The sequence below is a fragment of the Leucopleurus acutus genome (genome assembly GCF_964270905.1).
Source record: "Leucopleurus acutus genome assembly, chromosome: 3".
NCBI lineage: Eukaryota > Metazoa > Chordata > Mammalia > Artiodactyla > Delphinidae > Leucopleurus > Leucopleurus acutus.
In genome coordinates, this window is record NC_139145.1 from 120,469,968 (window position 1) to 120,482,752 (window position 12,785).

A 12,785-nucleotide genomic window follows, 5' to 3' on the forward strand; every position below is an offset into this window, starting at 1 on the left:
TAATCTAAAATATGATAAAAACGAACTTATCTACGAACAGAAACAGATTCACAGACACGGAGAATAGACTTGTGGTTGCTGAGGGAGGAGGGGGTTGGAGAGGAATGGGTTGGGAGTTTGGGATTAGCAGACACAAACTATTACATATAGGATGGATAAACAATAAGGTCCTATTGTATAGCACAGGGAACTATATTTAATATCCTTGATAAACCATAATGGAAAAGAATATGAAAAAGAGTGTGTGTATATATATATACATATATATATGCATAACTGAATCACTGCTATACAGCAGAAATTAACACAACATTGTAAATCAACAATACTTGAATAATATAATTTTTTTAATGTGTTTAGAGGTATTACTGATAGGTGATATTTTGTTCTTTTCTTCTTTATACTTTTCTCTATTTTCCAAAATTTCTGTAAGTATAATATATATATTATATAACATAAGCATATATTACTTTTAAATTATACATATCTGTGTAATATCCATTTTCCTGGCATAACAGTACTAGTCCCAGGCAACACTGTGAAGAAGGCTTTGTCCTTTCCTGGCTTCCCTCCCAAGGAGCCCTGCTCAGTCGTCTTCCCCTTTAGAGACCAGAGCGTCACATCCCCAGCAGATGCTCAGTGCTGGAGGACTCTTCCACCTCTTATTCAAACCTTCTAGTCTTAATATCCAAAGGGAATGATCAATTCATCAATTCTGCTCCCTAACAAAACATACTTTCATCTCAACAAGGGTTTTGGTTCTTTTTCAGGAGACAAGACCTTATTCCAAGATGGCTTCTAGTCATCATTCTAGTCATCATTCTGAAAAGCCTGCCAGCAGGATATTTTGCCTCTCGAATCATACCCAGTAGACAAAAACTCATGTCATTTTTTAACACCATTTCCTCACACTTAGCACAGGGGTTCGAGAGCTACCTGGTCAAAAAGGATGGCAAATATCCACTACCCCTGTTTGCACAAGTCACCCTCCTACTTACACCCCTCTCTCCCTAGAGAGAAATTAGGGTGGTCTGGGGACAGTGTAATTGACATCTTTGCTTTTTGACTGCATGCTTTCCTTTCCCCTTTTCCTGAAAACAGTACTGCCACCACCATGAAGTTCCAGGAGCTGCCAGCCACAGTACACTTTAGCCCTGGTGGACATGGGTCCAGGCTGGCACCATTAAGTACTATATCCCCCTGGATACAGTGGCTGGGCCAAAGAATGAACATGGGACCCAAGTGAACCCATCAAAGTTTTCCAAATCGGAGATGAAAGGATAACTAGATCTTTCCTTCAGATTGTAAACTGTAAGAATGTAATCCCTGACCTACCAGCAACATAGTTCCCCAACTCACAGAGAAGCCAGAGAGAATGCAGTCCACACATATACACATCCTGAAATGAGAGAAGATGGGCAGAGACAGTGAGTCCTGTTGGGGCTGGAGCCCCCCGCTTCATTCAGCACTTTCTTTCCATGGTTTGGTTGTTGGTTTCTGGATTAAACAAGTTTGATTTGGATTTTTGTGACTTAAATCCAAAGGAACTGAATACAGCCATCATCAAAACAATATGCTTCATATATTACAAATACCTAACTTAGAAGGAGCTACATGAAGTTTATGCTCTTCACTTTTTTTTTTTTTTAATTCTCCCCTGCACTGTCATAGATCATAGATAGAATGGGAGCAATTACTGCCATCTGAATGAGGTCTTTGCTTCAACTGGTCCCACACTGAGTTGCATATCTATTTGTTCATGTCATGGTAACTTTTACAGGATTTAATTGATTTTGACCCTAAACTACTATAGTACAAAAGACAGAGACCAAGATATTCCAAATGGATTTAATTTCTGGTCTTTTCAATTAATTTTGATTAATCTATTAAGTCAAAAGAAGACAGCAATGTGTGCTTGGAATGAATAATGCCTATAATTCACAGACCCACTCCTAAGTCTCAAGTTAGGAATGAGGTACTGAAAATTTACTAGAGGGATTAAATAACTGGACCAAAGTTGCTTAATTATTAGAGTAACCAGTCCAGACTTCCACCCTCAAAATTCTACAAAGGACCAAAATACTGAGCTTATTTCTTCCCTAACACCTACACAAGTGAATATACAACTTTGGATGGTCTTTCTGTTCATCTGCCATTAATTAATTACCTTGCCTCCATCCGTAAAATCCTCAGAGGAGAAAAATATAAAAAACATTTTTATTTAAACTAAAGAGAAATCTATCAAGGTTTTGCTAAATTATTTCACTAATGACTTCTACTGAAAGTCTGTCCTCTGAGTGTGATAAGATTATACCCAGGAATGAAACAATACCCTTAAACCACAGGTTTACGGATAAAATAGATTCTTTATGAGGACATTGGGGAGAATTCTTTTTAAATGAAGGCTGTAAAATTCATATAGTTCCGTCTCAGTTAGGTACTTGTAATATATTAAGACTCTTACTTTGGACATGGCCAATAGTTTCAAGTCACATAGCCTTCTAAATTGTCATATATACCAATAAGGGCACAATAGAATGTGATGTGGTACTTGTTTATACATTAATATTTTATATTCCTCCCTATGATGCAATTTCTTCCAAGCAAAAAAATGTCTATTATGTCCACAATTTAAAAATTTAAAATGACAATTTACAAAGTTTTTAGGATCTCTCATTTATTTAATTAGCAATAAACCCAGATAGAAATTATTTCCAAATTACATGACACAGCAGAAAATTCACAATTACGCAAAATGTAGTATGTAGTATGAATATGACTAATGGACAGAAAATGGTTTAGTTGCTTCAAGTGAAACAAAAATTTCAGTGTGATGCTGTGGCTGAAATAAAAACCTTAAGAAGAAATAGTTTTAAAAATTGACAAGGGAGTTCTCTGGTGGTCTAGTGGTTAGGATTTGGTGCTTTTACTGCCGTGGCCCAGGTTCAATCCCAAACTTGTTTAATCCAGGAGATTTGGGGGAAATCTACTTTCTCCCAAATAATGGCAGTGCTATAAGAGCAGAAAATCTGGCCAAGTAATAGGAAAAAATAAGATGTCTGCATGCCAACAAATGCGTTTTTTTTTTAAATTAAAGTATAGTTGATTTATATTATTGTGTTAGTTTCAGGTGTACAGCAAAGTGATTCAGTTTTATATTTTTTTTTCAGATTATTTTCCATTATCAGTTATCACAAGATAGTGAATATTGTTCCCTGTGTTATGCAGTAAATTCTTGTTGCTTATCTATTTTACGTATAGTAATTTGTATCTGTTAATTCCATACTCCTAATTTATCTCTCCCCCCTTCCCTTTCCCCTTTGGTAACCACAAGTTTGTTTCCTATGTGTGTGTGTTTCTGTTTTGTATATAGATTCATCTGCATTATTTTTTAGATTCCACATATAAGTGATATCATATAATATTTGTCTTTCTCTTCCTGACTTACTTCACTTAGTATGATATTCTCTAGGTCCATCCATGTTGCTACAAATGGCAATATTCCCTTCTTTTTTATGGCTGAGTATACACCCATATATTTATGTGGATATATATACCACATCTTAAACCAAATCTGGGTTGTTTCCATGTCTTGGCTCTTGTTAATAGTGCTGCTATGAACACTAGGGTACACTGTATCTTTTTGAATTAGAGTTTTCATCTTTTCCAGATATACGCCTAGGAGTGGAATTGCTGGATCATATGGTAGCTCTCTTTTTAGTTTTTTAAGGACCTCCATACTGTGTTCCGTAGTGGCTGCCTCAATTTACATTCCCACCAACAGCAAATGCACAGTCTTGAAGAGTCAAAAGCCTGATGTTACTAGTTTTTCCTAAAATGAATAATTATAAGGGACATCTTAATTAAAAGCATAAACTGAAGAATAAATGAGTGCTTACCCAGTCTGATGTTCTGTGCTCGTTCACGGAGCTGATTTACTAGTGCTTTCATCTGCTCGTAGTTTTCCTAAAACAGAAGCAAAGAAAAACAGGGAGAGTATTATAGGAAAGCAATGATTTTTTTTTTACCATAATAAGGGTTAAGGAGAACAGCATTACATGCCAACCCCATGTGGCCTCCACACTGGGCCACTTTGCCACCTGTGTGGCCTCTGTGCTGGGCCAACTCCAACGTGTAAAAAAGATTAATTCGTGCCTCTCTGTCTTTGCTCAAGCTCTTCTGCACTACCACCCCCCTCTCTGGTCCATCTATCCAAATCTCACCCCCCTTTTAAAGCCTAACTGATGTTCCATCTCATCTCCAACACAATTTCTGGCTACTCCCATTCATTTTAACAACTTCCTTCCTTACACATCTACAGAACTTAATTGATCTCTAGTATTTGTTTTCTTTTGTCAATGAATATAAGCCCTTTGAGGGTTAGAATGCCATCTTATTTTTTCTGTCCCCTCAACCACTATCGTGAGGAGATTCCAACCAATGCAGAAATACTTGTTTTACACTTACTGACAAATTACAGTAATTACTTACTTACAGTAAGTAATTAAAAACAAAGCCCAGGGGGAAAATGGATCCTATTTTAAAAAAGAACAGGGGGGAATTCCCAGGTGGTCCAGGGGTTAGGATTCTGGGCTTTCACTGCCAGTGGCATGGGTTCAATCCCTGGTTGGGGAACTAGGATCCCATAAGCCACATGGCACGGCCAAAAAATAAAAAAATAAAATAATCCCAGCCTCCTTTTTCAGACAAGTGTGGCCATGTGACTAAACTCTAACCAATGAGATATAAGCAGAAGTTGTTAGGTATGACTTCTAGAAAGGCTCCTTAAAAAAAAGGACAAGAAGGTGAGGGTGTCCTTTTACCTATTCACCCTTTCTCCTCCTTTGCACATGGAACTCAGACACAATAGCTGGAGCTTAAGCAGCCATATTAGACCATAAGGTAAACTGTACTACTTATTTTAAATTCTTCCTTCCCTCCCATCCTAGCCAAGGTTCACTGTGAGATTATACTTCCCTACCCCACAGTCTCTGAATCTGTCCGTATTACTTGCTTTGATGAGTGGAATGTGGGCAAAAGTGACAGTGTACCAACTGCAAGAAGAGGCTTTAAGAAGGACAAAGTGTTTCCATGCTCTCCTCTTTGTGCCCCAGCCTTCCATTACGAGAGGAGCATCCCACAGCAGCCACTGCCCCTTCATTCTGGGTCCTGGAATAAGAAACAAGTAGAGCAGACCTGAATCTACTACAGTCCTAGAGCAGAACTGCCACAACCAACCCATAGATCCAAGCACAAAAAATAAATACTTGTTCTTTTGAACACTGAGATCTTGGGATTGGTTGCTACTCAGCATTACTGAAGCAAAATCTGGCTAATACAGTAATTAGTCCAAGGTCACTCAGCTAACAAGTAGTAGAATTAGGATTTAAACCAAAATCCACCAACTCCAGAAACTCACTCTTAAAGCAACATGCTACAATGTCTCTTCTGCCCACTGAAAGGGCCACTGTTGACACTTTAGCACATTTCCACCAGGTCTTTTTCCCCCTATGGAAATATGTTGCTTGTTAGCTTTTAAACATACATGAAATACTAAGCCAGTGCTTTTTCCACCACAGCACAGCTACTTTCTTATTCTAATTACTGGTGCACAGACTGAACCAGAACATAAAACATTTTACATAGAGAAAGAAGTTATAATCTCAGGCTCACACTCCCTAACCCCTAGCTAGCAGCCACCATCAAATACATCAGCCGAGACCTGACTTCAAAAAGATGGCAGAGCAGGAAGCTCCAGGCCCTTATTCCCCCACAGAGACATCACAAAACAACCCCAAACTGGCTAAAGTAACCTTACAGGAGCTCTGGAAAACACTCAGAGGTCTACAGCAACCAAGAGAACACCCAGCCAAGAAGCCATATTCAGAATGGTGGGAAACCCATTCTCCACACTGCAGCCACACTGATTATTCTACCATGTCCATAGGATCATGCCACTTCTCTACTTAAACATCTTAGCAGACAGACTGCAAAGTGAAATCTAAATGTGGCTTCTACACATGGCTTCCCTCCTCTACCTGGCTGCATAAGCAATCCCATCTACTCCATGAATTCGTCACCCTGGCCGGGGCTTCCAAGTTCTCACTCCCACTAACCACTTTCATAACTTGGTACCTATGTTCTCATAACTCCTTTAGTTTGTATAATCTTGCCTCCCATTCTCCATCCTGAACCTGGCCAGTTCTTACCCAACTCAAGATCCAACTCACTCACTGCCTCCCATGTGCAACCACCTTTTTTAAGCTTTAGACATCACTCATCACAATGCATTGCTTTCTTGTCGTCTCCCCCACAAAATTATGATTCCATTCCTACACATCTATTCCAAATATCTAAAATAGTGGCTAGACCACAGTAACCACTTGATGTTTCTGAATTAAACATTCTCTCCTGATCCCAGGACATCTAAAGACTTTTGGAAGTCTCCCATTGGATACTGTTTCTGCCTCAGCCTGCTGATTTCCTTTCAACCTCCTTGTTTTCCCAAAGGCAGGATTTATTTAAAATGTGTTCTCTGAGGGAACTTCCTGGCGGTCCAGTGGTTAAGACTCTGAGCTTCCAATGCAGGGGGTGCGGGTTCGATCCCTGGTGGGGGAACTAAGATCCCACCTGCCGCAGCAGCGCAGCCAGAAAAAGTCTTCTCTGAAAGTTATTTGCACAATTTAAATGTTATCTGTTCAGGCTTAGAAACCATGGGACAGACTGAAAATTTCCAGCTCTGATATTTCACAAACCAGGAGTTGTTTCTTTAACGTTGTGATACCTCCCAATTCCAAGAAAAGTCATTTAAAGGTAAATATTTTCTATTAACGTAACCAACCATTTCAAGTCTGGTAAGCACAACCCAGGGTCAGCTGTGCTAGGCCAGTGGTTCCCAAAGCTGGCTGCCACCAAGGCCCTGCCCTCCCCTCTCAACAACTTCATTAACAATGCAAACACCAGGACCCCACCCTAGAGACGGAAAAGGTCCAGGGTGGGGCTAAGGCAGCCATATATTCAACAAGCTCCCAGGTGACTGCTAAGCCAGAGAGCCACTGGTTTTGCGAACCAATGATTTTAAAGATACAAAGTATAGTGCCAGTGCTAAAAGTGAACTAAAATGTACCTGATTTGGAATTGTTTTCTTTTTCAAACCTCACGACCCCTGGTGCGTCCCAGAATCATGACTGGGGATCCAGAGAAAACAGCAGCGACTGCTGAAGTGTGCCTACCCTGTACCTGCTTCCCAGTCTGGCCAACGCCTTGTGCCGTCGGTGAAGAGGAATCACTGACTCGGGCTGGGTACTCCAGGCCCGGGCCGCTCACCCGCCCTACCTGGTAGATAGCAGAACTCGAGTCCGGTTGGGTGCCCAGCGTCGCCACGGAGTCCCCATGATAGGCGCGCGGCGCGGGGGCAGCGGCGCGGGCGCACCGCCGCAAAGCTAATCTCGGGGCGGCCCACATGGCAGCAGGCACAGAGGCAGGAAGGAGCGTGAGAGAGCGGCCTGCGCCGGTCCGGGGCCGAGGCTTTCCCCTCCAACTCCCACGCTTCGGGATATAGCTCAGCCCAGGGCTTTGCAGTCCCAACCCGCCTGAAACCTCCCCGATTCTGAGGCCAGCCTCGGCACGTGCCGGCGCACGCCGCCCGTGATTGGTCAGCGCTGAGCACCACGCCCCCCGAATTCAGCGAATAAGGGACAGAAGTGCGGCCCCGCGAGGCCTGTCCCATCGCGAGCCCCGGAGCGTTGCGGTTCCCGGGGTGGAGCGACCCTTCTGCGTCCTCCCGGTCTCCCGAGATGCTGAGCTTAGGAGCTGCGGCTGAGTTTGCTTGCTGTCGGCCTCTGTGCTTTTTCTATGTGCTGTTTTCTTCTTCCCCTGCTGCTACGAAGGGTGTTCCGGGGCTTGAAAAAGCTTATCCTTATATGAGAGCTGGAAACTGAACAGGCTTATTAAGCTGCCCTAAGAAACTCTTTAAGGGGATAACCATTCATTAATCAAATATGTCTTTAATGTCCCCTATCAAGTGCTCTTCTGGAGCGGGGAATACAGTGGAGAACAGGCAGTGTCCTCTTTTATAAAGCGGAGAGAACATAAACAAGTAAATAAAAATTCTAATAGTGATAAATTACAACTTAGATGTACAATTATAACGTACTTCTAAAACTTTGCCTGTAACAAATCTGAGCTTCCTCACAATTTCTCATCCACTGGACAGTGAGAAAAAATTAATCTTCTTTTGGTCCACTTAAGTCTTAGATTTAATTTTTGTATATGGTGTTAGGTAAGGGTGTGGCTTCATTCTTTTGTATATAGATATCCAGTTTTCCCAATATCATTTGTTGTAAAGACTGTCCTTTCCCCATTGAATAGTCTTGGCACCCTTGTGAAAAATTATTTCATAAGCAATGATTTATTTCTGGACTCTGTATTCTGTTCCATTGGTCTGTATGTCTGTCTTTATGCCAGTACCACACAGTTTTTTGATTACTGTAGGTTTGTATTAAGTTTTGAAATCATTAAGTGTGAGTCTTCCAGCTTTGTTCTTTTTCAAGATTTTTTTGGCTATCCAGGATCCCTTGAGATTCCATCTTAATTTTAGGGTAGGTTTTTCTATTTCTGCAAAAAATGCCAGAATTTTGATAGGGATGGCATTGAATCTGTTGATCATGTTGGGTAGCATTGACATCTTAACAATATTAAGTCTTCCAATCCATGAACATGGGATGTGTTTCCATTTATTTATGTCTTCTTTAATTTCTTTCAGCAGTGTTTTTTCATTTCCATTGCGCAAGTCTTTCACCTCCTTGGTTAATTCCTATTTTATTCTTTTTGATGCTATTGTAAATGGACTTGTTTTCATAATTTCCTTTTCAGTTTGTTCATTATTAGTGTATAGAAATGCAACTGATTTTTGCATGCTAAGTTAGTACACTGCCAATTTGCTGAATTCATTTATTAATTCTAACAGGTTTTGTGTGTCTGTGTGTGTGTGTGTTTGTAATCTTTAGGGCTTTGTAAAAGTCATCTGTGAATAGAGATAATTTTACTTTTTCCTTTCCAATTTAAATGTCTTTTATTTCTCATTCTTACCTAATTGCTCCAGCTAAAACTTCTAGTACTATGTTGAATTGAAGTGGTGAAAGTGAACATCCTTGCCTTTTTCCTGGTCTTAGAGGAAAACTTTTCAGCCTTTCACCATTGAGTGTAATGTTTGCTGTGAGTTTTTCACATGTGGCTTTTTTTTTTTTTTTTTTTTGGCTGCATTGGGTCTTCATTGCTGCGCGCGGGCTTTCTCTAGTTGTGGTGAGCGGGGGCTACTCTTCGTTGCGGTGCACAGGCTTCTCATTGTGGTGGTTTCTCGTTGCGGAGCACGGGCTCTAGGCGCGCGAGCTTCAGTAGTTGTGGAGAGCTGGTTTCAGTAGTTGTGGCTTGCGGGCTCTAGAGTTGTGGCATACAGGCTTAGTTGCTCCGCGGCCTGTGGGATCTTCCCGGACCAGGGTTCGAACCCATGTCCCCTGCGTTGGCAGGGGGATTCTTAACCACTGCACCACCAGGGAAGTCCCTCACATGTGGCTTTTATGATGTTAAGGAGGTTTCCTTCTATTCCTAGTTTGTTGAATATTTTTATCATGAAAAAGTTTGAATTTTGTCATCTACTTTTTCTGCATCAATTGAGATGATCATGTGAAGTTTGTTCCTTCATTCTGTTAATGTTGTGAACTACATTGATCATTTTTTTCTATGTTGTACCATCCTTGCATTTCAGGAATAAACCTCACTTGGTCATGATATATAATCCTTTTAGTATGCCGCTGAATTCAGTTGCCAGTATTTTATTAAGGATATTTGTATCAGTGTTCATAAGGGATATTGGTCTATAGTTTTGGGGGGGGGGTTGTTTTTTTTTTTTTTTGGTAGCGTCTTTGTCCTGCTTTCACGTCAGGATAACACTGGCCTTATAGAATGAGTTAAGGAGTGTTCCCTCCTCTCCAAGTTTTTGGAAAAGTTTGAGAAAGATTGGTATTTGTTCTTCTTCAAATGTTTGGTAGAATTCACCAGTGAAGCCGTCATATTCAGTGCTTTTCTTTGTGGGGAGATTTTTTGATTACTGTTTAGTCTTCTTACTAGTTATAGGTCTATTCAGGTTATCTATTTCTTTGTGATGTAGTCTTGGTAGGTTTTGTTTCTAAGAATTTGTCCATTTCATCTAGATAATCCAATTTGTTGGTGTTCAGTTGTCCGTAGTATTCAGATTTACTTTTTACATTTTTCTTTATTAATTTTCATTTTTAAGGGAATACAATAATTCAACTTTTATCATGAAAATAAAGGTATTTTTTACCTCCTTCTGTCAGAAATGATCCCAGAGCAACAAAGGAACACAAAAAATAATTCATATCCCACCTTCAATTAAACTAGGGGATATATAAAGACAATAGGCAAAAATTGGAATAATAAATTTGGCAAAATAAAGGAAGTTGAAATCTGAGTGCTTGCAGTGGAAAATACAAACAAGTAACAAGTCAATTTGCCTCTCAGAATTGGTGGTACCAGGAATTGGTGGTACCAGGTACAGAGAAATATGTGCATAGAAGTGGAGAAAGGTGGTAGAGACCAAGAAATGGTGGAACTACTTGAAAATTTGCAGAAGTAGTTAAAACCCCAGGTTTCCACCCCCGAGTCTGTCCAGGAGATATATATTCCCTGGAGAAACTGAATCTGAAATGTTCCAAATTTAGGGACACTAGGCACTGGTGAAGTGCCAAATTGAGACCAGAGAGATTAAGTGACAGTCTGAAGGCCAAATCAAGAGAGCCCCTCCCCTCAAGTCTCTTTTCCCCCCCAGTTCCAAAATGCTGGCTACCAGATTTATATAGAAGGGAGTCTAGAGAAACCTTACCATTTTACAGAAAAGATCTACAAAGTGACATTTGAGGTTCTCCAGTGAAAAAACTCCCTGGAAGATTGATCTACAGGGATTTCCCTGGGGGTCCAGTGGTTAAGACTCCCTGCTCCCAATGCAGGGGGCCCAGGTTCGATCCCAGGTCAGGGAAATAGATACTGCATGCTGCAACTAAGACCCAGTGCAGCCAATTAAAAAAAAAAAAAGCAACATTTAAAAAAGAAAATTGGGGCTTCCCTGGTGGCGCAGTGGTTGAGAGTCCGCCTGCAGATGCAGGGGACACGGGTTCATACCCCGATCCGGGAAGATCCCACATGCCGCGGAGCGGCTGGACCCGTGAGCCATGGCTGCTGGGCCTGCGCGTCCGGAGCCTGTGCTCCGCAACGGGAGAGGCCACAACGGTGAGAGGCCCCCGTACCGCAAAAAAAAAAAAGAAAAGAAAAAAAACAAAAAAGAAGAAAATTGACCTACAGTGTAACCTACAAACTGACATATCCTACCTACCCTCCAATAAGCTTGTAAAAAGCTCCTAATCAGCTTTTTTAGACACTTTCTCTAACATATGCATGGATAGCCAAGGATCAGTGGGCATTTGAAGAAAGCTTTCTGTTGCAGTTCCATAATGGTTAACACTCTGGACTCTGAAGAAAGCTTTCAATACGAAAAAAAAAAAAAACAGAAAGAAAGAAATGTTTAAAAGGAAAAGAAAAAGACACCCACTACCACCAAGAAAACAAACAAACAAAAAAGAAACCATCAGGGCAAGGAACAGAAGAAACTATAACATCCTTGGAGAAATGAAAATATATTGCATCCATCAAAGACCAGGATTATGAAAAAATTTTAAAAAGCTTTTGAAAAAAATATAAAATCAAGAATTCCTTGGCTGGGGGACTTCCCTGGTGGTAGTGGTTAAGAAAGAGCCTTCCAATGCAGGGGACGCAGGTTCGATCCCCGGTTGGGGAACTAAGATCCCACATGCCACGGGGCAACTAAGCTCGTGTGCCACAACTAAGAAGCTTGTGTGCCACAACTACGGAGACCATGCGCTCTAGAGCCCGCATGCTGCAACGAAGAACCCCATGTGCCGCAACAAAAATCACGTGTGCTGCAACTAAGGCCCAACACAGCCAAATAAATAAATAAATAAATAAGAATTCCTTGTCTAGAAAATGTAACAAAAGCTAGAGGTTACAGAGTTTAATTACCCATTTAATGAGAAAGTTCTTTTTCTTTTTTTGGCTGTGCCACGCAGGATGCAGAATCTTAGTTTCCTAACCAAGGATTGAACGTGTGCCCCTTGCAGTGGAAGCAGGGAGTCCTAACCACTGGACTGCCAGGGAATTCCCTAGGGAGAAATTATTAAAAGGATGGGAAAACAGATGTTCTAAGGAGATAAGATACTCTACTAACCTTTAAATTTATTAAATAAATGAGAGGTTAGCAAATATTTCCCATTGGCATTACATTTTATACTTATTTAATGTTATAGTTACTTAAATTTTTACTTGTTTATATTTATCCTGTTTATCTTATCATCATAATTCAGTTTCTAAGTCTGTTTGCTAAGAACAAAGAGCATTCCTATAATACTTTAAAAAAAAAAATCTTGCTTTAATAGCTCCAAGGACTAGGCTGTGAGAGGATGTTAGAGAAAGTACATTTGCGGACTTCCCTGGTGGCACAGTGGTTAAGAATCCTCCTGCCAATGCAGGGAACGTGGGTTCGAGCCCTGGTACGGGAAGATAGCACGTGCCGCGGAGCAACTAAGCCCGCGGGCCACAACTACTGAGCCTGCGCTCTAGAGCCCGTGAGCCACAACTACTGAAGCCCGTGCTGCACAATAAGAGAAGCCACCACAATGAGAAGCACGCACACCGCA

At 40.9% G+C, this 12,785-nt stretch overlaps 1 protein-coding gene across 2 annotated transcripts in view; it reads right to left on the reverse strand.

Moving 5' to 3' along the window:
- MCCC2 (methylcrotonyl-CoA carboxylase subunit 2) overlaps nucleotides 1–7,578 on the reverse strand; it is a 63,977-nt gene extending 56,399 nt beyond the window's left edge. For both annotated transcript variants that reach the window (XM_082835244.1, XM_082835245.1), the window contains exons 1-2: nucleotides 7,336–7,578; nucleotides 3,900–3,966 (exon numbers count right to left, since the gene is read on the reverse strand). In XM_082835244.1, coding sequence (XP_082691370.1) covers nucleotides 3,900–3,966; nucleotides 7,336–7,464 — 196 coding nt within the window. In that variant the 5' untranslated portion in view covers nucleotides 7,465–7,578. The remainder of the gene's footprint in view (nucleotides 1–3,899; nucleotides 3,967–7,335) is intronic.
- Nucleotides 7,579–12,785: the final 5,207 nt, after the last annotated feature.